This window comes from Mobula hypostoma, chromosome 10 (assembly GCF_963921235.1).
Source record: "Mobula hypostoma chromosome 10, sMobHyp1.1, whole genome shotgun sequence".
Taxonomy (NCBI): Eukaryota; Metazoa; Chordata; class Chondrichthyes; order Myliobatiformes; family Myliobatidae; genus Mobula; species Mobula hypostoma.
The window spans coordinates 33,261,239-33,284,202 of NC_086106.1; the positions used below are offsets into that span (position 1 = coordinate 33,261,239).

Below are 22,964 nucleotides of genomic sequence, written 5' to 3' on the forward strand. Positions count from 1 at the left end.
TGCGACTCACAAATAGTTTAAAAGTGATTGAAAATCATTTCATCTGACTGTGAGAAGAGCTCCCACACAGAGTTAAGAATTAGGAGTAAGGTAGGCCACTCAGCTCTGAGCCTGCACTCTCATTCAATCAGGTCATAGTTGATCTGATTATAATCTGCAATCCTACCCACTATGGGCAACCTTTCACACATTGCCTATCAGGTATCAATCTTCCTTTGCCTTATAAACAATATTATAGGCTCTGCTCCCTTGGAGAAAGAATTCCAAAGACTGAGAGAACTATAGTTCACCTATCAGTCATAAATTTGAAACTGTGACTCTGGGCCTGGCTGCCCCCATTCTTTCCACATTCACACCGTCATGACATTGTCACCTCCTTATGCTTCTATCAAGTCTCAGCTTTCCAAACTTCAGCTGAAATAAGCCTGTCCAACTCGTCCTCATGGGGTCAATTGCCATATTCTAGATGTCAGTTTAATAAAACTTAGAATGCATTTATTTCCTTTTGTAAGTACTCCAGATATTGTTTCACCAATGCCCTATACTACAAAACATATTACTTTCCTACATTTGTACTTAATTCTCCTCATCATAAGTATTAATATCACTAGTTTTCACGATATTTTATATGTGCATATTGCCTTTGGCAAGACATTCATTATGATACACAGATCTCTCAGCATCTCTGGGCTCCACCATCTTGTGCCATTTAGAGAAGAAACTGATACCATAATTTTTCCCCTGCAAAATGATTAATCTCACATTTTTCCATATTATGTTCCATTTGTCAATTACTTTACTGATTTCACTTAACCTACCTATTTCCCTTGATCCTATCTTACCTATATCCCCCCCACACAACTCACTTTCCTCCCAGTGTTATCAGCAGATTTAATCATTGGTTACTTCAAAAAATAAAGCCTGCTCCAAGCCTTCTCAAGTAATGTCCCCAATTACTTCTCTGCTACATCAAGGACTGCATTGGTGTTGCTTCCTACACCCATGCTGAGCTCGTCAATTTCACCAGCTTTGCCTTCCACTTCCATCCTGCCCTTAAATTCACTTGCTTCTCTGACATCTGTCTCCCCTTTCTCAATCTCTCTGGAGAAAGATATCTACTGATATCTTTTAGAAACCTACTGACACACACAGCAACCTAGACCACACCTCTTTCCATCCTGTCACTTGTAAAAATACTAATCCCTTTTCTGATTTTCTCTGTCTCTGTCGTCTCTTTTCTCAGGATGAAGCTTTTGTTTCAATAACATCTGAGATGTCTTCCTTCTTCAAAGAAGAAGTTTCCCTTTCCTTTACCATTGACACTGCTCTCATCCACTTCTTCACCATTTCTGGGATATCTGCCCTCATTCCATCTTCCCACTGCCTGAGCAAAGAATAGAGTTCCTCTTGTCCTTACCAAGCACCTCGTGAGCCTCTGCATCCTGAAAATTATTCTCTGCAACTTCCACCATCTTCAACGGTATCCTACCACCTAACACATCTTTATCTCCCCTCCACAGTCCGCTTTCCCCAGGGATTATGCTCTCTCTGGTTCCCTTGGCAATTCTTCACTCCTCACTGATCTCACCCCAGGTATTTATCCCTACAAGTGGAACAAGTGCTCACCAGCCCATTCATCTCCTCCCTCGCCAGCTTTCAGGGCCCCAAACAGTCCCTTCAGGTGAGGTAAAACCTGATGGGGTCATCTACTGTATCCAGTGCTTCCAATGTGGCCTCCTTTATATTGGTGAGACCCGATGTAGATTGGGGGACTGCATTTTTGAGCACCTTTGCTCTTTTCCCCCTCTTAATTTCACTCCCCCTTCCCATTCTGACCTGTCAGTCCATGGCCTCCTCTCCTAGCATGATGGAGCCACTCTCAGGCTGGAGGAGCAACACTTCATTTTCCTCCTGGATAGCCTCCAACATGATTTCTCTAACTTCCGACAATTTCTTTCCAACAACGGGAGATGATGATGGACCTTAGAAAGACTAAGCCTGCACTGCTCTCTGTTACTACTGATGGTGAGGATGTGGATATGGTGAGGACCTACAAGCACCTGGATGACAGACTTGAGTGGAGCACCAACACAGAGCCTCTGCTTCCTGAGAAGACTGAGGTCCTCTGGAGTACGCATGCCTCTCCTTCACACGTTCTACCAGTCTGTTGTCATCCGCACTATCTTCTATGTAGTGGTGTGCTAGGGCAATGGCATCAACACAAGTGATGCCAACAGGCTCAATAAACTGATTGGAAAGGATGGCTGTGTTATAGGAGTCAAACTGGACACACTGGAGGCTGTGGTAGAACAAAGGTCACTACAAAAAATCCTGGCAGTTCTGGACAATATTTCTCACCTTCTGCACGCCACCTTGGCTGAACAGAGGAGCACTTTTAGCAATAGACTAAGACAAGTGCACTGCTCCAACGAGGACTATATCAGGTCATTCTTAACCTCAGCCATTAGGCCTATAATGAGTCAACCTATAGCTGGGGAAGTGACGACACCCTCCTCTTAAACTGTTTGAGGTAACATGTTTTATTCTTTCTTACTTCTCTTCTAATATTTGTATATCTGTGCACTTGTAATGCTACTGTGTCACCGTAATTTCCTTTGGGATCAATAAAGTATCTACCTATCTATCTCATTTTCCATACCCCATTCTACCTCCCCTTTTCACCTGTCTATCACCCCCCTCTGGTGCCCCCCCTTCCTTTTCTCCCATTGTCCTCGCTCAACTCCTATCAGATTCCTCCTTCTTCAGCCTTTTATCTTTCCCATCTGTCACCTCGATACTTCTCAATTCATCGTTCCTCTTCCACTCCCTCACATGGCTTCACCAATCACCTTCCATCTTGTACTCCCTTTCTTTCCCTCACCTTATTCTGGCTTCTTCTTCCTTTCTTCCCAGTCCTACTGAAGGGTCGCCGCCCGAAAAGTTGACTTGTTTACTTCTCTCCATAGATGTTGCCCAGCCTACTGAGTCCCTCCAGCAACGTGTTGCTCTGGATTTCCAGTATCTGCAGAAATCTCTTGTGCTTACTTCACAAGGCTCCACTAACTTGGAAAAATATTCATTCCACTTCTTGGAACTATACTGGCTTGGCCCAATTACTTGGACTTTTGTAAATCTTATAGTAGTTATAGTTGCTAACTATTTTCCCACATCAGATGTTAACTGCCATGTGGAATCCTGCTTTCTGTCTCCATTCCTTTTTCAATGAGCTAAATTTGTATGTCCAATGAAATGGAAAAATCTACACAATTTTGAGAAGTTAATACCATAACACCAACACCATCTGTGCCACTTCTCTTGAGACCCTCGAAAGAAGTCCAACAAATCCCAGTGAGTTTTCAGCCCACACCTCCAATAATTTACAGAGGAGCATTAAAATGTGATTGTAATTATCCTGACTTCCTGACTGTCAGACCATACTTGTTTGCTCCTGTTTGTGTTGTCAGTACATCTGTTTGTTTCAAGTATTTCTCGCACACAGATGTGAAACCTACAGTTTTGTGCTTTTATTATTTCTGTCATCTCTAGTCCTGCCCACTGAGTTAATTTTAGATTTGTACTGCAGATCCCTTCAGGTCAGGTTATCATTGCCATATTAGTATCCTCTGCTCAAGCCTTCTGTGCTATTCAAGCTCATTTGCCGAACTTTAATCCGCTTTCCTCCACTACTTGTTTTAAACCCTCCCTACCTCCCTAGCTCTGCGAAGTTATGAGAAGACTGATCTCAGCACAGTCTGGATGTATGTCACCCATCTGCGCTTCCCAGAACTGATATCAGAGCTGCACAAACCAGAACCCACCTTCTACAAAACTACTGCCGCGTATTAATTGCTCAAACATAGAACACTACAGCGCAGTACAACCCCTTCCGGCCACAATGTGGTGCTGGCCTTATAACCTACTCTAAAATAAATCTAACCCTTCCCTCCGAAACAACCTCCATTTTTCTGCCATTCATGTGCCTATCTAAGATTTTTTAAATGTCCCTAATGCATGTACCTCTACCACCCCACCACTGGCAGGGCATATACCCACCCCTCTTCATATAAAAATCTTACCTCTGACATCCCCCCCCCCGTACTCTCCTCCTTAAAATTATGCCCCTCAGATTAACTCTGGCTATTGACTTGATCTATGCCTCTTATCATCTGGTACACCTCTATCAAGTTGCTTCTTCTCCTCCTTTGCTCCAAGGAGAAACACTCCTCAGAGGACATGCTCTCTTATCCTGATAAATCTCCTCTGCACCATCTCTAAAACTTCCACATCCTTTCTGTAATGAAATGACCAGAAATGAACATGATATTCCAAACAACAGGAATTCTGCAGATGCTGGAAATTCAAGCAACATACATCAAAGTTGCTGGTGAACGCAGCAGGCCAAGCAGCATCTGTAGGAAGGGGTGCAGTTGACGTTTCAGGCCGAGACCCTTCGTCAGGACTAACGAAGGGTCTCGGCCTGAAACGTCGACTGCACCTCTTCCTACAGATGCTGCTTGGCCTGCTGCGTTCACCAGCAACTTTGATGATATTTCAAATGTGGTTTGATCAGGGCAGCAACATTTCTCTCATATGCCTAAAGTCAAATTGTACATAGCTCAGGGACTGATACAGGGATTATTAACTAATGTGTTGTAATTTGGTGGCCAGTTCCTTCCCACACAGACTTCCTTGTCCTCTTCTGTCGTTGGTACCCGAACTTTTGGACTTTGCTACACAGGACAGCATTAATTTCCCTCACTATCGTTTCTCCCCCAACCACCACATTCTCACTTGATTTCCTGACCCTTCTTCAAGCTCTTTCCCACTATTGACTGTTAGCACAGTAAAATGGAGTGTTCGATCATACAATCTATCTTATTATGGACTTGCACCTTTTGTCCAGCTGCATTAAATGTTCCCTGTAACACTTGTTTCCCTTGTACAGATCAATGCAATGTTGAAATGAAATCATCAGTATGGATAGCAGGCAAAACAAAATTCTTCACTGCCCCTTTGTACAGGCAACAATAATAAACCAATTTATGTTTTGGAGATTTTCACTGCTCCTTCTCATGATCTTCTGTCCCCTGTGGCATCGGAGACTGGAGTCTATAAAGGTCGCAGTGTTTTGCTTTCATTTTAGTGTTTGATCCGTGTGTTCTTTTTTCCTGACATGTTTAAACTAATAGTTTGCTACCATTTTAGAAGTATTAGTTTTTAAAAGTTTCCAATATTGATTTAATTACTGTGTCACTAATGCTAATTTTTACCTGTATTATGTAAGCTGACTGCACAGTCTCAGATCAAATAAAACCTCTTATACAAAGGGATTCAATTAATCCATTTCCCCTCTTCTTTCATAGAGGTACCATTACATATAACATGCAAATCAGTACAAATGCAGTACAGTTTGATCAACACTTTCGGAGATGCTAACAGATAAAAAATTTCAAACACATTGAGTTGAAGATATTGTACAAATGTGTCCAACGATGTTATCAAAACAAGTCCCCACTTACAGCAACGACATAAACAAGTAACTGGAACAAACCCGGACTCTCAGGACAAAAGGCATTTTGTCCTGGGTGCGAATAACAACAGCGGTACAGTCAAATACAACGCTGCAGTCACTTGTGAACTTGCTGGTGTCGCAGCAGGCTGGATGACTGAGTGAATCCCTTCCCACATAAAGAGCAAGCGAAGGGCTTCTCCCCAGTGTGAATCAGTTGGTGTCTCAGCAGGTAGGATGACAGAGTGAATCTTTTCCCGCACTCCAAGCAGGAGAAGGGCCTCTCTCCCGTGTGGACTCGCTGGTGCCTGATAAGGTTGGTCGAACATCGGAACTTTTTTCCACAGTGTGTGCAGTTGAATGGTTTCTCTCCGGTGTGAACTCGCTGGTGCCTTTGCAGGTCAGCGGATACAGTGAATCCCTTCCCGCACTGAGAGCAGGTGAAGCGCCTCTCTCCATTGTGAGTGCGCTGGTGTTTCAGTAGTTCCTGTTTACTCTTAAAGCCCCTTACACATTCAAAACATGTGTAAGGTTTTTCATCAGTGTGAACCAGTTGGTGTGCTGTCAGGTTGGATGACTGGGTGAATCCTTTCCCACACACGGTGCAGATAAATGGCCTCTCCCCAGTGTGAGTTTTTTGGTGTTTCAGCAAGTGGCTTCTCTTTTTAAAGCTCTTCTTACAGTCCAAGCATTTAAAAGGTCTCTGATCGGTGTGAACGAGCTGGTGCGCAGTGAGGTTGGATGCAGAAGTGAATCCCTTTCCACATGCAGAGCAGGCAAAGGGCCTCTCCTCACTGTGTACGTGCTGGTGTTTCAGCAGATGAGCCCTGCTTTTGAAACTCTTCTTACAATCGGAACACTGAATAGGTTTTTGGTCAGTGTGGACAAGTTGGTGTGCGATGAGGTGGGTTGACTGCGTGAATCCTTTCCCACACATGGAGCACGAATACGGCTTCTCCCCGGTGTGAATTCGCTGGTGTCTCAGCAGGGTGTATGAACGGGTGAAGCCCCTCCCACACACAGAGCACAAAAATGTCTTCTTGCCCACCAGAATGGACCTTCTCACTTCCATTTCCAGACGCTGAAGAGCTTTGGGGCTGCATGATTCACACGATTTGTCCGGGTCTTGACCTGATGCTTCGTCTGAATTTTCCATCTGAGGATTCTCCTTTTTTAATATCCTGTGAAATGCTTTCAATGGATAAAATACGGGAAAAAAAGATGAGTGAGAACCCACAAAATAAGCAAAGGTAGGTTGCAAAATTGAACTTTATGAATATGCTGAGTTGTGGGGCTTGTGCTAGAAAACCATGGCAACTCAGTTGGTTCATTATTCTCCTTTGGGAAAGGGAATCATCAGCTAATCCCGACCTACACCAACATCTGGGCTCTGGCAGAGAAAATACAACAGAAGAGTGGGGTTGGGGGAGAAGGCAGATTTTATACACATTCTCAGACAGAAACTTCCTTGCCTGCAGACTCCAGCTAAAAGAGTGAAGTAGCTGAATGAAAATATCAGTGCTTCCCATCTCTCATCCTAATCCCACAGCACTCCTACTTGAACAGCTTGATTATCTTCATTCCTGTTTTTATAATACCGGCTAATAAATATATTGCTTCCTAAATACTTTTGGGTGTACCTTGTGGATTTTGGGCTGCTGATCATGAAAATCACCATGAAATTTCCCCATCATGCACTATTTTTAAAAAAATTACCTATACTCAAGTCAGAATAACTGATGCCAAGATTAAGGAAGGCATTTTTGCTGATTCACAAATCAAACAGGTAATCAGTTCAAAGAACTTTTAATGGGACTGGAGAAAATTGTATTGAAGGCATTCAAAGGTGTTATTGAAACTTTTCTTGGCAACTATAGTGCACCAAACTACATGGCTGACAACATGCTTCAAGCATACAAAACAAAGTCACTAAAAATTCATTTTCTGGATTTCCATTTAGACTTCTTCCCTAAAGTCTTGATGCAGTCAGTGATAATCATGGTGAAATATTTCACTACGATATTGCGGTCATGGAGAAACAGTATCAGGGCAACTGGAATTCATCAATGCTGGCTGATTATTGTTGGACACTTAAGCAAGAGGCCTCAGACACCGAGTACAGATGAAAATCATCAAGCTCAGTTGAACTATTGCAACGCATCAGAACAATTATGCAATTAATCAAATTATATTCAATAAAAGGTAATTTCTTGTCTCTCCAAATTCCCATGTGATGCAAGTAGTCTGAAATTATAGCTTCAAGTGGTCTATCATAAACAAAAGACAATTCTGAGAAAGCGACACTTCTGAAAGAAATGGTTGTCCAGTGTAATCAGGAGCAGCAACGTGAGAGTACTTTCAGCACATAAACTGCAGTTCTGTCAGCAGTCACCAACTTTTCAAAGGCTATTTGAGAACAACGTTACTGTTCGCCTTGCAAGTGGTACTGACATCAAGAACAGCAATAGAAAGGTCTCATCTCTACAGAGAGTGCATTGTTGAAAGATAGAGTTTATGCCACTAATAATCAAGAATTGGGTTGGGCAATGGTGCTAGCTGTATTGCACCCTGTAAACGAACCAGAAACAGTAGATCGCTGTTCAGAGATTCAAAGCGACTCACGTGTAGTTGACTACTCCAGCACAGTGCTGCCTCTCCCTGAGCTTTCTTCCTGCTGGCTTCTAAGCAATTAATCCATACTTGTCAACATTATGATGCCAGGCGAGGTCCAGGGGCTCTGAAGAGATACAGAAATTAGGCCATGATTTTAAGTTGGCAAATAATCAATGAAAGAGATGATTCACGTTACAGAACTTGGTAATTTAACCCAGATTGAATGACTGTAATAGTTACTCAATTCCTTATGCACCACATGGGGTTTGCTTCAATCAATTTATTGATCTAATCACCCAAATAGAAATCTATAAATAACATTGGGCAGTAATGCACAAAAATGTTTTATTGGCCTTTATTGCAAGAGAATTTGAGTACTAGAATATGGATGTATTGTCATGGCTATATAGGGGTCAGAAGAGCTGAGATCCCATCTGGAGTTCTGGTCTCCTCATCAGAAGATTTTGCTGCCATGGACTAGGTATAACAAAGGTTTGCCAGCTTGATTCCTTAGATGGCAGGACTGTATTCAGGGCTTATATCAGAATCAGAGCACAACTTACAGAATCCTATGAAATTGTAACAGAACCAGACAGGTAAGGTACAGGGAGGATGGTCCTGGTGGCCACAGATTCCAGAACCTTCCAGTTACCAACTCAGGAAATGAGGAAGCACATTGGAAATTCAAATCAAGGGAAAGTTCTTCACCAAGAGGGAAATTATCCACTGCAGAGAAGGCAGTCGAGGCCAAGTCATTGAACATTTTCAAGGAAGTAAATATATGTTTTAAAGATAAAGGGTGAAGGTAGGAGCAGGTTCTGGTCCTCTTAACTGCAGCAGATTTAAAGCCTGAATAACCTACTCCTGTTCCTGTTCTCTGTTACTATGACAGAAGTCTCAACATTAGCTTATGGAGAGGCAGACCAGACTCAATGAACCTAATGGCCTAATTCTGCTCCTATATCTTATGGTCAAAGCCTTACACAAGAATATTGATCATGAGCAAAAAGCAAGCTGCTGGAGGAAGTCTCTCATTTAGACTTTCAGTCCAGATGAAGGGTTTTGATCCCAAGCAGTGACTGCCCATTTCTTTCCACAGACACTGAGCTCCTTTAGCAGCTCATTATTTGCATCCGATTCCAGCAGCTAGTCTCACGTCAATATTAATTTGGCCTCAATTGTATTGCTCTGCTTAACTTTATGAAGTTGTTTAAAGCCTGCCTGTAAGAGAAATTCACAACAATACCTGAAATCAGTTATCAGGAGAAATTGGAGAAGCTACAATTATTCAGCCTGGAACAAATGAGGTTAGAGGGTGAAGTTATGCGGTACTTAATGTTGTGTTTTAAGGTAATTGACGACGAAATCAGAAGATGTAGGGACAATATTATTTTTCAGTCTGAATTTCCAGCAGGGAGAACAGCACTTTAAATAAGTTCTCAGCAGATTTAATAGTTACACACATCAAAGTTGCTGGTGAACGCAGCAGGCCAGGCAGCATCCACAGGAAGAGGCGCAGTCGACGCCCCAGGCCGAGACCCCTCGCCAGGACCAACCGAAGGAAGAGTGAGTAAGGGATTTGAAAGCGGGGTCTCGGCCTGGGGCGTCGACTGCGCCTCTTCCTGTGGATGCTGCCTGGCCTGCTGCGTTCACCAGCAACTTTGATGTGTGTTGCTTGAATTTCCAGCATCTGCAGAATTCCTGTTGTTTAGATTTAATAGTTATGCCGAAAAGGCAGATATACTATATTAAAAAAAAATCTATCTAGGGAAAAGCAGTAAAATTGGTATCAGCTGATGTGTCAACATGGACCCTAAAAACTTATTTTTAACGCTGGCCAGTCGTCTCGAAAATGGCGAGGGACCATACCCAGGATGCCTGGCGGGCTGGACAATGGCCTATTTCCTGCAGACGGGGAGGGGGGCAACGCGCCAAAAAGCGGGGGTCTCGTGGCCGAAGAGTGTGTTTGAAACGAGCGTGCGCAGTGCGGCCTACTGTCCCTTAGTGTGGCGGGTGTGGGCCTCAGAAACACCGAGCGCGCTGCTTTGTGCTCGGATCAGAGCCGCGGCATCGGCCGAATAGACGGTAAATCCCCTTCGTCACTAAATGTATGGTGCAGCCCCTCCCCCGCCCCCCTACCCGGCATCACCCGCTGACTTCTCCCGTTCCCACGGCGTCCGGCTCACCCGCAGGAGCTTTGACGCATGCGGTATCAGCATGAACCGAGGCTCATGGAGAGCATGCGCACTCATCAGGCGCTGTCATTTGCCGTGGATGGGAATGTCCAATGTCCAATGTCCAGGGAATTCTGGGTATTGCTACCGCCATTAATCAATTCTCGCGGTCACTTTCTTTGCACGGTTACTAAATTAATAAAAAGTGATTTTTAAATATTTGAGTTGGAATGTCCCTCCATCGTCGCGTGGTTCGGGAATACCACTAATGTCCCGGACATGGAATGTCTGTCTACTGTATCAGAATTTGACTGTTCTATTGTTAGATAGCATTGTCCTCAACCACCCTGAAACTCCACAGTTCCAGATTTGGAAAGTTTATCTCCAGTAGAGATTTTGGAATTCGCCACTACAGTCCTGATGTTGGAGCGCAATGAAAAGCCACTTTACAAGTTTGTGTTCGAATAGTGCCCTAATATTTAGAAATTTGGAATGTTTCTGTACAGTCCCATAGTTGAATACCTTTCTGCAGTCCTTGAGTCTGAACGATTATCTTTATTTGTGGAATAGGAACGCTTATCCACACTGGGCCTGGAATTACCTCTGGAACTGCAGGGCTGGAATGTTGCTTTATAGTCCCAGAACTATGATGATTGTTCTCTGAAGTTGGGATGTACCTCTGTAGATCTGAGATTGAAACCCCCTTGACTGTTTTATACTTTATGTCAAGTTTGACAATTCGGTCCATCAGTCTATGCAGCTCTTACAGCAATCACATCAATCCTAATTCCCCTGCTTATTTCTCTCACCCACTTTCTTACATACCCATAAATTGTACCATGAATGTCCCACTGGCACCCATGCAAAAGGTAATTTTACAGTGGTCAATTGACCATGTAACCAGCATAACCATTGATCAGAATAACGTATGAGGAGCATTTGATAGGTCTAGGCCTGTACTTGCTGAAGTTTAGAGCAATAAGGGGTGAATCTCATTGAAATCTATCAAATATTGAAAGGTCAACATGGGAAGAATGTTTTCAATGGTGGGGGAGTCTAAGACCAGAGAGCACAGCCTCGGAATACAAGGATGTCCCTTAAAAACAGATGATGAGTAATTTCTTCAAGGTGGTGAATCTGTGGAATTCATGGCTACATGTGGCTATGGAGGCCAAGTCAGTGGGTATATTTAAAATGGAGGTTAACAGGTTCTGGTTTAGTAAGGGTGTCAAAGGTTATGGTGAGAAACCAGGAGAATGTTGTTGAGAGGGATAATAAATCACCCATGATCGAATGGCAAAGTAAATCCAATGGGCCAAATGGCCTGCTTCTGTTCCTACATATGTCTTATACTCTAATAAGAGAGATGGGAATTAGAATCAGGTTTAATATTACTGGCATATGTTGTTACTGTATTCAGCAACAATACATTGCAATACATAATAAAAACTGTGAATTACAATACGTATATACATTGTATATTAAAAAGGTTAAGTGCAAAAAGAGAAAAATAGTAGTGAGGTAGCGTTCATGGGTTCAGTGTCCATTCAGAAATCTGATCACAGAGGGGAAGGAGCTATTCCTGAATCAGTGCGTGTGTGCATTCAGGCTCCTGTACCTCCTCTCTGACGGTAGCATTGGGAAGAGGGAACGTCCTGGGTGATGGGGTGGGGGGTTCCTTAATGATGGATGTTGCCGTATTGAGGCATCGTTCCTTAAAGGTGACTTGAGTGTTGGGGAGGCTAGTGCCCATGATGGAGCTGACCAAGTTCACAACTTTCTACGGCTTCCTTTGATCCTGCGCAGTAGCCCCTCCCCCCATGCCAGTTGGTGACGCAGCCAGTTAGAATGTTCTCCACAGTACATCTGTAGAAATTTGTGAGTGTCTTTGGTGACATACCAAATCTCCACAAACTCGTATTGAAATAGAGCTGCTGTCGTGCCTTCTCTGTAACTGCATCAATATTGAGCCCAGGATAGATCCTCAGAGATGTTGACACCCAGGAACTTGAAATTGCTCACTCTCTCCACTTCTGATTCCTCGATGAGGACTGGTGTGTCTTCCCACATCTTACTCTTCCTGACATCCACAATCAATTGTTTGTTCTTACTGATGTTGCGGGCAAGGTTGTTACTGCAATACCATTCCATCAGCTGATCTATCTCACTCCTGAATACCTTCTGAAATTCTGCCAACAATAATTATGTTGTCAGCAAACAGATGGCACTTGAGCTGTGCCTAGCCACATAGTCATGGGTGTAGCGAGAGAAGAGCAGTGAGCTAAGCACACATCCTTGAGATGCGCCAGAGTTGATTATCAGTGAGGTGGAGGTGTTACTTCTGATCTGCACGGATGGTAGTCTTCTGGTGAGGAAGCTGAGGATCCAATTGAAGAGGGTGGTATAGAGGCCCAGGTTTTGGAGCTTTTTGATCAGAACTGTAGGAATGATTGTGTTAAACATTGAGCTGTTGTCAACAAACAGTAGCCTGGCGTAAGCATTAGTATTGTCCAGGTGATCCAAGGTCTTGAGAAGAGCCAATGAGATCACTTCCACTGTAGGTCTATTGTGGTGATAAGCAAATTGCTGTGGGTCCAGGTCCTTGCTGAGGCAGGAGTTGATTCTAGCCATAACCACCTTTCCAAGCACTTCATCACCATTGATGTGAGAACTACTGGATGATAGTCACTAAGGCAGCTCACCCTGCTCTTCTTGGGCACTGGTATAATTGTTGCTCTTTTGAAGCAGTGCTAACTTCTGACTGTAGCAATGAGAGAGTGAAAATGTCTTTGAACACACCTGCTAGTTGTTTGGCGCAAGTTTTCATAGCCCTTCCTGGTACTCCACTGGGGCCTGTGGCCTTGCTAGGGTTCACTTTCTTGAAAGATGATCTGGCATGAGCCTCCAGGATACAGATCACAGGGTCACTGGGTGCTGTAGTTTCATTCTCCCTTTCAAAGTTTGCATGAAGGGTTGTTGAGCTCATCTGGGAATGAAGTATCACTGCTCTTCATGACATTAGGTTTCGTTTTGTAAAAGGCAATGCCCTGCAAACCCCGCATCTGATTCTGCCTGTAATTGTTCTTTTGCTCTTAAGGTAGCCCTCCATACTTGGCCTTCCTGTATAGTCCTGGATCACCAGACTTGAATGCTGCACATCTAACCCTCAGTAGACTATGAACCTTCTGGCTCATCTGCAGCTTTTGATTTGGGTACGTACAGTATGTTCTCATCGGGACACACTCATCCATGCTGGTTTTAATGAAGTCACTGCCAACTGTAGCAAAGATAAATCCCTCAATACTGTCCAGTGCACCGGCTGAAAGTAGTTCTGTAGGTGCTGCAGTCTTCAGTATCTGCCAATACTCAGGAAGTAGAAGTACAGCCAGGCGATCAGATTTTCCAAACTGTGGGCATGGGATGGCATGGTAACTGTTCTTGGTGGTAGTGTAGCAGTAACAGGAGTACGGGGGGTTTATAATATGATCTGTGCAGTAAAAAGATCAACATGAAAGACTCATCAGCTGTCAGAAAACCATGAATATATTTTGTACAATATTATCAGACTCTGAATCAGAATCACATTTATTATCACCAGCATGTGACGTGAAATTTGTTAACTTAGCAGCAGCAGTTCAATGCAATACATGGTACAGCAGAGAGAGAAAAAAATAAAATAAAATATAATGATAAATAAACGAGTAAATCAATTATGTATATTGAATAGATTATTTAAGAATGTGCAAAAACAGAAATCCTGTATATTAAAAAAAGAGTGAGGTAGTGTGCAAGGCTTCAAAGTCCATTCAGGAATCGGATGGCAGAGGGGAAGAAGCTGTTCCTGAATCACTGAGTGTGTGTCTTCAGGCTTCTGTATCTCCTTCCTGATGGTAACAGTAATATTATAAATATTAAGTTATTATATTATTAAAGATTATTACACATGCATAAAGAGCTACATATAAGGTAGCTGGGAATGTGCTCACAGCACAAACCATTCCAGTAACCTCAGTGGCCCTTCTCTTGCTGTGATCCACTGGCACCCTGGTGAACACTACCCTCCGGAGTGCTGATTCCTTGCTCTTGTTCGCATCAGACTGAGTGTTCACCAGTACATTCCCCGTACTTGAACTTGGAGAAAGCCGTCTGCTTGGGCACCACACCAGTTTTTGGAGCCTGACAGGAACTTTTGAGGGATGGCATTGATGGGCTGTCTCATGTGGAACAGGTTAAGTAAGTGCAGCAGCAGCTCAGGATGGCCTAATTCTGTTCCTACATCTCATGGTTTTATGGGGCTGAGATCAGCCATGATGAAAGGGTGAGGCAGACTCGATGGGTAAAATGCCTAATTCTGCCTTTATATCTTATTTAAGTCTGTCACGAGCCTTGTGGCCCATCAGGCCAGTGCTTATGCCTGTTTCTGTGGCGTGAAGTGACTCCCCCCACCCAGGTAGGACGCCAGTCTATCGCAAGGTTAACCCCCAGCATTTTTGCCAGGACTCATTCTCAGCTGGGTAGACTGGAGCATCGTGTGGTTAAGAGCCTTGCTCAAGGACACACACGCTGCCTTGGCTGAGGCTTGAACCCACGACCTTCAGATTGCTATTCCAACGCCCTAACCACTTGGCCACACGCCACACTCTCTATATCTTATGGTCTTATGGAAACAGGTCCTTCAGCCCAACTGATTCATTCCAAACAAGATGTCCATCCAGACTAGTCCTATTTGCCTGCATTTGGTCCATATCCCTCAGCACTTTCCATTCCAGTACTTTTTAAATGTTATTAATATACCTGCCTCAACCACTTCCACTGACAATTCATTCCATATACAGTAGATTCCGGTTAACAGGGACACATTGGGACCAGTACACTTTGGCCCAATTAAGCAGTTGCCCCAATTAGCTGAAGGTTCATGGAAAGAGTTATAAAAAAGGCAAACTACCACTTAACTGAGTAACAAATTATATATTTGAATAAAGTTCAGAACAAATTAGAACTCTACCAATATGACTACAGTACTATAAAACTGTGAATTAGTTCCTAACATTTATCGATAGAGGAATTCATCCAGTGTACACTGCCAGGTTCTTTAGATTAATTGTATATGAACAAATTCAGCACAGGCACTTAGTGGAGATAATGGGCTACCTTCAAACTATGCTTTTAATTATATCATCCTCCTAATCTTCATTTTCATTGTAACATTTAAGATGATTTTCAATCACTTCAAATTACTCTAAGTTCCTAACTTGTTGAGGTTGTGAAATTATTTCATTTTCAGTCCTGGTCATTTTTAGCATCTCCAAGCATGAAGACTTGAGACCACAGTGAACAAAACAGTTCTGAATTGTCTTGCTGCTTATTTCTTGCCAACTATCAGTGACAGAAATCACTGCTTTTAAACACAAACACACATAACTGACATTATTTAAAAACTTTTCACTCCAAGCACAGTGACCATACAAGTTCAGGTGACTAACTCTAGTCAGAACTGGTTGGCAACGGTCTCCTGTCTCAATTAAGCAGCATTGCGTCCTGAACAAGAAGGGAAGCCCGGCTAATTTCTTGATTTGCTTTTGTTCTTTAACAGTTGTCCCAAATATGTTGCTACTCCAATTAACCAATGATCCAATCCACTGTACTCATGACCCTCTGGGTGAAAAAGTTGTATCTTAGGTTCCTATTACATTTTTTGCCTTCACCTTAAAGCAATACCCTCTGATTCTTGATTCCCCACCCCTGGGAAAAACACTGCATGAAATAGTCATCTATAACCTTCATGATTTTATACACCTCCATAATGTTACTCCTCCTCCTACGCTCTAATGAATAATGTCCTGGCCTGCTCAACCTTTCTCTGCATCTCAGTCTTTTGAGTCCTAGCGACATCTTCATAAGTCTGTTCTGCACTCTTTCTAGTCTAATGATATTGCTTCTAGAGCAGGGTGACTAAAACTGAACAGAGTATTCCAAAAGAAGCCTCACCAAAGTTTTGTACAATCACAACAATAACATCCCAACTTGTTAACATTTGCCTGCATGGCAAATGCCTTCTTAACCTTCTTATCTACTTGGTGATGCTACCTTCAGGAAAGCATGTACTTGCACTCCAAGGTTCCTATATTCTACAACTCTCCAATACAATTACTGTGAAAGTCCTACCCTGATTTGTCCTGCCAAAACGTAACTCTTTGTATTTATGTGAATTAATCTCCATTTGCTCTTCCTCAGCCCACTTACACAGCTAATCAAGATTCCACTGTAATTCTAGATAGCTATCTTCACTGTTGACAATGACACCTACCATAGTGTCATCTGCAAGCTTACTAACTGTGCCTTGTACATTCTCATTCAAATTTTTGATATAAATGACAAATAACAATGGGCCTATCACTGACCCCTGAGGCACACCACTAGTCAAGGCCTCCAGTCTGAAAAACAACCTTCCACCATTTCCATCTGCTTCCAACCATCAAGCCAATTGTGATCTACATATCATCTAATCCAATTTTCCATAGCAACCTGCCATGCAGGTCCTTATTAAAGGCCTTACTGAAGTCCATACATACCACATCTACCATCATGCTATCATCGACCTTCTTGGTCATTTACTCCAAACAATTCAATCAAATTCATGAAATATGATCTCCCACAGACAAAGCAATGCTATGCATAATTGACCCCTGTATTTCCAAATGCATGTCTATCTGGGTGCTCAGTGTCTTCTCCAGTAACGCATCTTGCACTGATAATAGGCTTACTTGTCTATAGTTCCCAGATCTTCTTTGGCATCCTTCTTAAGTAAAGACATCCTTCTTAAATAAAGTATCCTCCAGTCCTTTGGCAACTCACCTTTTGGGGCCATTGCTGGAGGCTGTCTCTCTCATCACCTTCTGGTGAATCTGATGAAAGCTTTGTGCCCCCTTTATTTAAATTAGGCTACACAAGTTTCAAGGTCAACTACCCAGTTTGTTGTCAGAGAGAAGTCTCCTACTGAGGAGAACTGGGCAACTATATAAGGAGGGAGGGAGACCACACTTTCCGCCACATTCAGCAGCAGGAGTGTTCGAAGTTTATCTAAGTAAGGATGTGCTGGCACTGGACAGGATCCAGAGGAGGGTCACGACAATGATTTGGTACTGAAATGGTTAACTTATGAGGAACGTTTGACGGCTCTGGGCTTGTACTCACTGGAGTTTGGAAGAATGGGTCGGTGGGGGGGTGAGAATCTCACTGAAGCCTATCGAATATTGAAAGACCTAGATAGAGTAGATGCGGAGCAGATGTTTCCTGTAGTGGGAGGGTCTAGGACCAGAGGGCCCAGGCTCAGAATTGAAGGACATCCCTTTAGAAAAGAGATGAGGAGGAATATAGCCAGTGATTGGCACGCTGTAAAGTTCATTGCCACAGTCAGCTGTGAGGCCAAATCTGTCAGTCTATTTACAGTGGAGGTAGACAGGTTTTAATTAGTAAGTGTGTCTGAGTTTTTGGTGGGAAGGCAGGAAAATGGGGTAGAGAAGGATAGTAAATCAGCCACAACTGAATGGCAGAGCAGACTTGATAGGCTGAATGGCCTAATTCTGTTCCTATGTCTTATGGTCTTAAGGAAAGAGTTAAATTTGATTCCCCCTTGGGATATGCTAAGATAAAATGGTAGTTTCTGGGACAAAACTGTGTTAGCTTAAAAATGCGAATGTTTTGAGGAAAGGAGTACAAGTCTACAGCCTTGAGAATAGATAATGATGAATACATGTTTGTTTGGGGAAGGACCGATCATTGTACATGTGCAGGTACCAGTTGGTGCCTTGTCATGGGCAAATGATAGTGCAAGGTGTTATGAAGGGTATAAAAAAGAGCAATTTCTTTATGCAAGAGGGAAGTTTCTCAGGCTGGGTCGCTGGGTTAGAGGTGGTGAGGGAGAGAGAGATGAAAGTTTGTCATATCTGTGTTCCCTCTGTCATTTTGCAGATCAGTTCATTAAGTGGATAAGTATTATTTTGTCTCTGTACTACTGCTTCATTAATCATTTATTTTTCTTTCTGTATGGTATGTTTTATATAACTCTTAATAAAGTGATTTCATGTGGCCTAGCACACGTATAGTGCCTCCTTTTGTTTGCAAATACATTTATGAATACCCCTTGCTGAATCGGGAGAGAATGTGGAATGAATTTTAAAAGATTTTCTCACAGGAGATTGTGAGAGAGTACATGGATCCAGGTGGTCTGCCAACACCAAGGAGCAGATGGTGCCCGCACCCAAGTGAGCCATCGCAGTGCTCCCCCTGGCCTGCCCAGCACTGGCCTCCCCACACTAGCATCAGTGGCACATCGCAGGACCCCGACGCAGCATTGGGGAGGGCTAGGATTCACACCTGGTTCAGCTGAGGTTATTGGCCGTAGTACTGCTTGGACAGAGAAAGAAACAGTAGGTCTGCCAGTATTTGTGGAGGGAAGAATGGTCAATGCTTAGTGTTTGCAATTCTGCATCTGCATTCATCTGCTCCCCCTCTGTCTGCAGTGAAAGGTGAGATTGCACAGATTACTGTTAAGGAAGGATAATAATCATTTGCAAAATGCTGATGGAGAATGATGATCACACCTTATAACTCTCTTAGTGTTGAAACTACTCATGTAATCACCCCATCCAACAGCTCCTTAATAATAGGCATCCGTTAGTGGATTAATTGATCCCCTGGGTGTAATGGTGCACTGTGGGCTTGTTGGGCAGGAAGGGCATGTTCCCATCTTTTATAGGCATCCGTTAGTCTCGTGAGACCATGGATTTATGCCTTGGGAGGTTTCCAGGGCACAGGCCTGGGCAGGGTTGTATGGAAGACCGGAAGTTGCCCATGCTGCAAGTCTCCCCTCTCCACACCACCGATGTTGTCCAAGGGAAGGGCATTAGGACCCATACAGCTTGGCACTGGTGTCGTCGCAGAGCAATGTGTGGTTAAGTGCCTTGCTCAAGGATACAACATGCTGCCTCAGCCAAGGCTCGAACTAGCGACCTTCAGATCACTAGAGCAATGCCTTAACCACTTGGCCACATGCCAACAGCTCCTTAGTGAAAACATTAAGATCAAAACAAACAGAGGCGTGGGCCATTCAGCCCCTCGTTACTGTACTACCATTCAATAATGGTTGACCGTTTACAGTCTCTCAGTGTCATTTTTGTATGCTAAACCCATATCTCATCATTCCCTTTGTACCTGCAGACTGAGTATAGGGAGTTGGGCAAGAAATGAAAATGCAGGACCTGGAGGGTAGTGATCTCTAGATTACTCCTGGTGCAGCATTCCAGTGAGGTACCTCATGGGTCAGTGAATTATGTAAATGGCTTGGATATGAATGTCCTTGGCATGACTAACAAGTTTGCTGATTATACTAAATTTGGGGGGGGGGTCTTTTGATAGTTGTGGGTGGAGCTCAAAAGTGGGAAAGGTGACATCAGACTGATGGGTTGTAATATAGGCCACGCAATAATCACCAGGAGGTACAGAGACAGACATGTTGACAGGTTATGAAAGATATAAAGACAGCAGCATTGCAGAAGTAGGTGACTTTAATATTGAGGGAATTCCTTAGTACCAAAGGACTAGAAGGGGTGGAATTTGTTGTGCATTCACAAGCGTTTCCTAAAACTGTGAATAGTCTGGTTAGAAAATGGACATTGCAGAAACTTGTTTTGGGAAATGAGCTTAGTCGCGTGACTGGCATTTCAGTGAGAGACCTGGGAAGCAATGATCACGTCTCTTTAATTTTAAGATAGTTAAAAGTAAAGGTAAGTCTGCACCACAGAAGAAAGTTGGGAGGGTAAATCGTAATATTATTAGGCAGAAGCTAGAGAGAATAAATTGGGAATAGCTGCTATTGAGCAAGTCCACATCAGGAATGTCGGAGTTGGTTCAAATCCGGCTGACCACGGTTCAGGAGAAGCACGTTCCAGTTAGTCAAAAGTAAATGGAAGCATATGTAAGATTTAGGAAGCTGAAGTCAGTCAGGGTCTTTGAGGAATACAAAGGAAGCAAGCGAGAACTCGAGCACGGATTTTGGAGGGCCAAAAGGAGACATGAAATATCCTTGATGAGTAAGGTTAAGCAGAACCCAGGGCATCTTACATGCATTAAAAGCAAGAGGATAACTTGGGAGAGGGTAGGACTACTCAAGGGAAAAGGAAGGAATTTATGCTTGGGGCACGAGGATGTGGGTGAGGTATTTAATGAATACTTTGCATCTGTATGTACCAAGGAGAAGGACATGGAGGATAATGGGATCAGCTCATCTATATTTGTGTCGTAGGTCATTCTGAGAATAAGAAGGAGGTGGTATTTGGTCTTGTGAAAAACATTAAGGTGGATAAGTCTCCAAGGCCCGATGGGATCTATCTCAGGTTATTGAGAGTGGCAAGAGAGAGAAGATTACAGGGGCCGTCAGGAAGACTTTTGTATCCTTTCTAGGCACAGGTGAGGTCCCAGAGTACTGGAGAATAACCACTGTTCTTCCTTTGTTTTAGAAGGGAAATATGGATAATCTAAGGAATTATAGGCCGGTGAGCAACAGCAGTGCAAGGGAAGTTATTGGAGAGGATTCTTAGGGTCAGAATTCAGTCACATTTGGAAAAGCATGGGCTAATTAGGGACAGTCAGCATGGCTGAAGCAGGTCATGTCTGACAAATTTGATTGACTATTTTTGAGGTGACAAAAGTGTTTGTTGAGGGTAGGACAGTGGATTGCACTGTACATAGTCCATCAAGGTAGGCTGATCTGGAGGATTTAGATATATGGGATTCATGGTAACTTGGTGGATTGAATCAGAACTTGCTTGCCTAAAGGTTAGTGGTGGGTGGGTGACATTCAGACTGAGGTCTGTGAGCAGTGTCATTCCATGGGAATCAGTGTTGGAGTCTCTGTTGTTTGTAATGAATGACTTGGATGAAATGGGTTGGGTGGTAAATTTACTGATGACACAACAACTGGAGGAGTTGCATACAGTAAAGAACGTTGTCAAAGGATACATATCAGTTAGAGATAATGGGTGGAGAAATGACAGGCGGAATTTATCCTGGGCAAGTGCTTGGTATTGGACTTTGCCAGGTTAAGTATAAGGTGAGAGTATACAGTTAACAACAGGACGCTGAACACTATTGATGTACAGAGGGATCTTGTTGTCCAAGACCATAGCTTCCTGAAAGTAACAACATAAGCAGATAAAGTGGTAAAATATGTGTATAGCATGGTTACCTTCATAAGTCAGCACACTGGTGGAAGAGTCAGGAAGTCGTGTTTCAACTGTATGAGACATTAATTAGGCTGAACCTGGAATGTAATTTTCTGTGTAGTTCTGGTTGCCCCATTAGGAAGGATGTGGAGGCTCTGGAGAGGATATAGAAGGGGTTCACTGGTATGCCACATGGATTAAAGGGAGTTATCAAAAGAGATTGGGCAAACTTGGATTGTTTTCTCTGGAGCATCTGAGACTGAGGGGAGACCAGACAGAAGTTCCTAATTCCATGAGAGACATAGATGAGAAAGCCAGTCAGAATCTTTTTCCTGTCAAATACCAGAGGACATGCATTTATGATAAGAGACGATTTCCTGGCAGGATTTTGTATGCAGTGTTTGTTGTCTGGATTTCAGATATTGACATGGAGGTGTATAGGAGCAAGATAGATCAGCTGGTTGCTGTCACAATAACAACCTTGCACTCAATGTCAGTAAGACCAAGGAATTGATTGTGGACTTTGGGAAGGGGAGTCGAAGGAACACACACTAGATATCAGTTCTTCATTGAGGGATCAACAGTGGAAAGGGTAAGAAGTTTCAAGTACCTGGGTGACAGCATCTCTGGAGATCTATTCTGGGCCCAACATATTGATACAATTACAAAGAATGCACAACAGTGGCTATATTTTACCAGGAGTCTGGGGAAACTTCATATGTCACCAAAGACATTCACAAATTTCCACAGAAGCACTTGAACTGGTTGCCTGGTATGGAGGGGCCACTATACAGTATCACTTCCATAGAGAGCACTTGAACTGGTTGCCTGGTATGGAGGGGCCACTATACAGTATCAAAAAAAAAACTCCATGATGGGCACTAGGTTTCTCAACTTTGAGGACCCCTTCAAAAGACAATGCCTCAAAAAGGAGGCATCCATCATTTGGGACCCCCATCACCCAGGACATGCCCTCTCCTCATTGCTGCCATCAAAGAAGAGGTACAGGAGACTGAAGACACACTCTCGACATTTCAGGGGCATCTTCTTCCCCTCCCCCATCTGATTTCTGAGTGGACAATGAACCCATGAACACTACCTCACTTTTTTTCTCTTTCTTTGCACTATTTATTTAATGTAATTTTTATATATACTTATTGTAATTTATAGTTTATTTTATTATTGTTATATGCTGGAATGTACTTTTGCCACAAAACAACAAATCTCATGATACATGTATGCCAGTCATATTAAACCTGATGCTGCCAGGGTTGGTAATGGAAGTAGATATAACAGTGATGTTCAAGAGGCTTTTGGGCGGGTCCCTTAATATGCAGGGAATGGTGAGATATAGATCATGTGCAGGTAGAAGTGAATTTGATATCCTGCTTATATTGTGAGCTCCAGGCCTGTTCCTGTGCTACACCGTTCTATGTGTGGGAAGGG

General features: G+C 43.2%; 1 protein-coding gene across 6 annotated transcripts in view; it reads right to left on the reverse strand.

Moving 5' to 3' along the window:
- LOC134352828 (gastrula zinc finger protein XlCGF8.2DB-like) overlaps positions 1 to 22,964 on the reverse strand; it is a 90,895-nt gene that overhangs the window by 46,718 nt on the left and 21,213 nt on the right. The window contains exons 1-4 of one of the 6 annotated variants that reach the window (XM_063060315.1): positions 10,262 to 10,302; positions 9,369 to 9,415; positions 8,132 to 8,246; positions 4,539 to 6,700 (exon numbers count right to left, since the gene is read on the reverse strand). In XM_063060315.1, the coding sequence (XP_062916385.1) occupies positions 5,628 to 6,665 (1,038 nt within the window). In that variant the 5' untranslated portion in view covers positions 6,666 to 6,700; positions 8,132 to 8,246; positions 9,369 to 9,415; positions 10,262 to 10,302 and the 3' untranslated portion in view covers positions 4,539 to 5,627. Of the gene's footprint in view, positions 1 to 4,538; positions 6,900 to 8,131; positions 8,247 to 9,368; positions 9,416 to 10,261; positions 10,350 to 22,964 lie in introns of those variants that run through there. The other 5 variants (XM_063060313.1, XM_063060311.1, XM_063060312.1 and 2 more) reach the window with 5 other exon arrangements.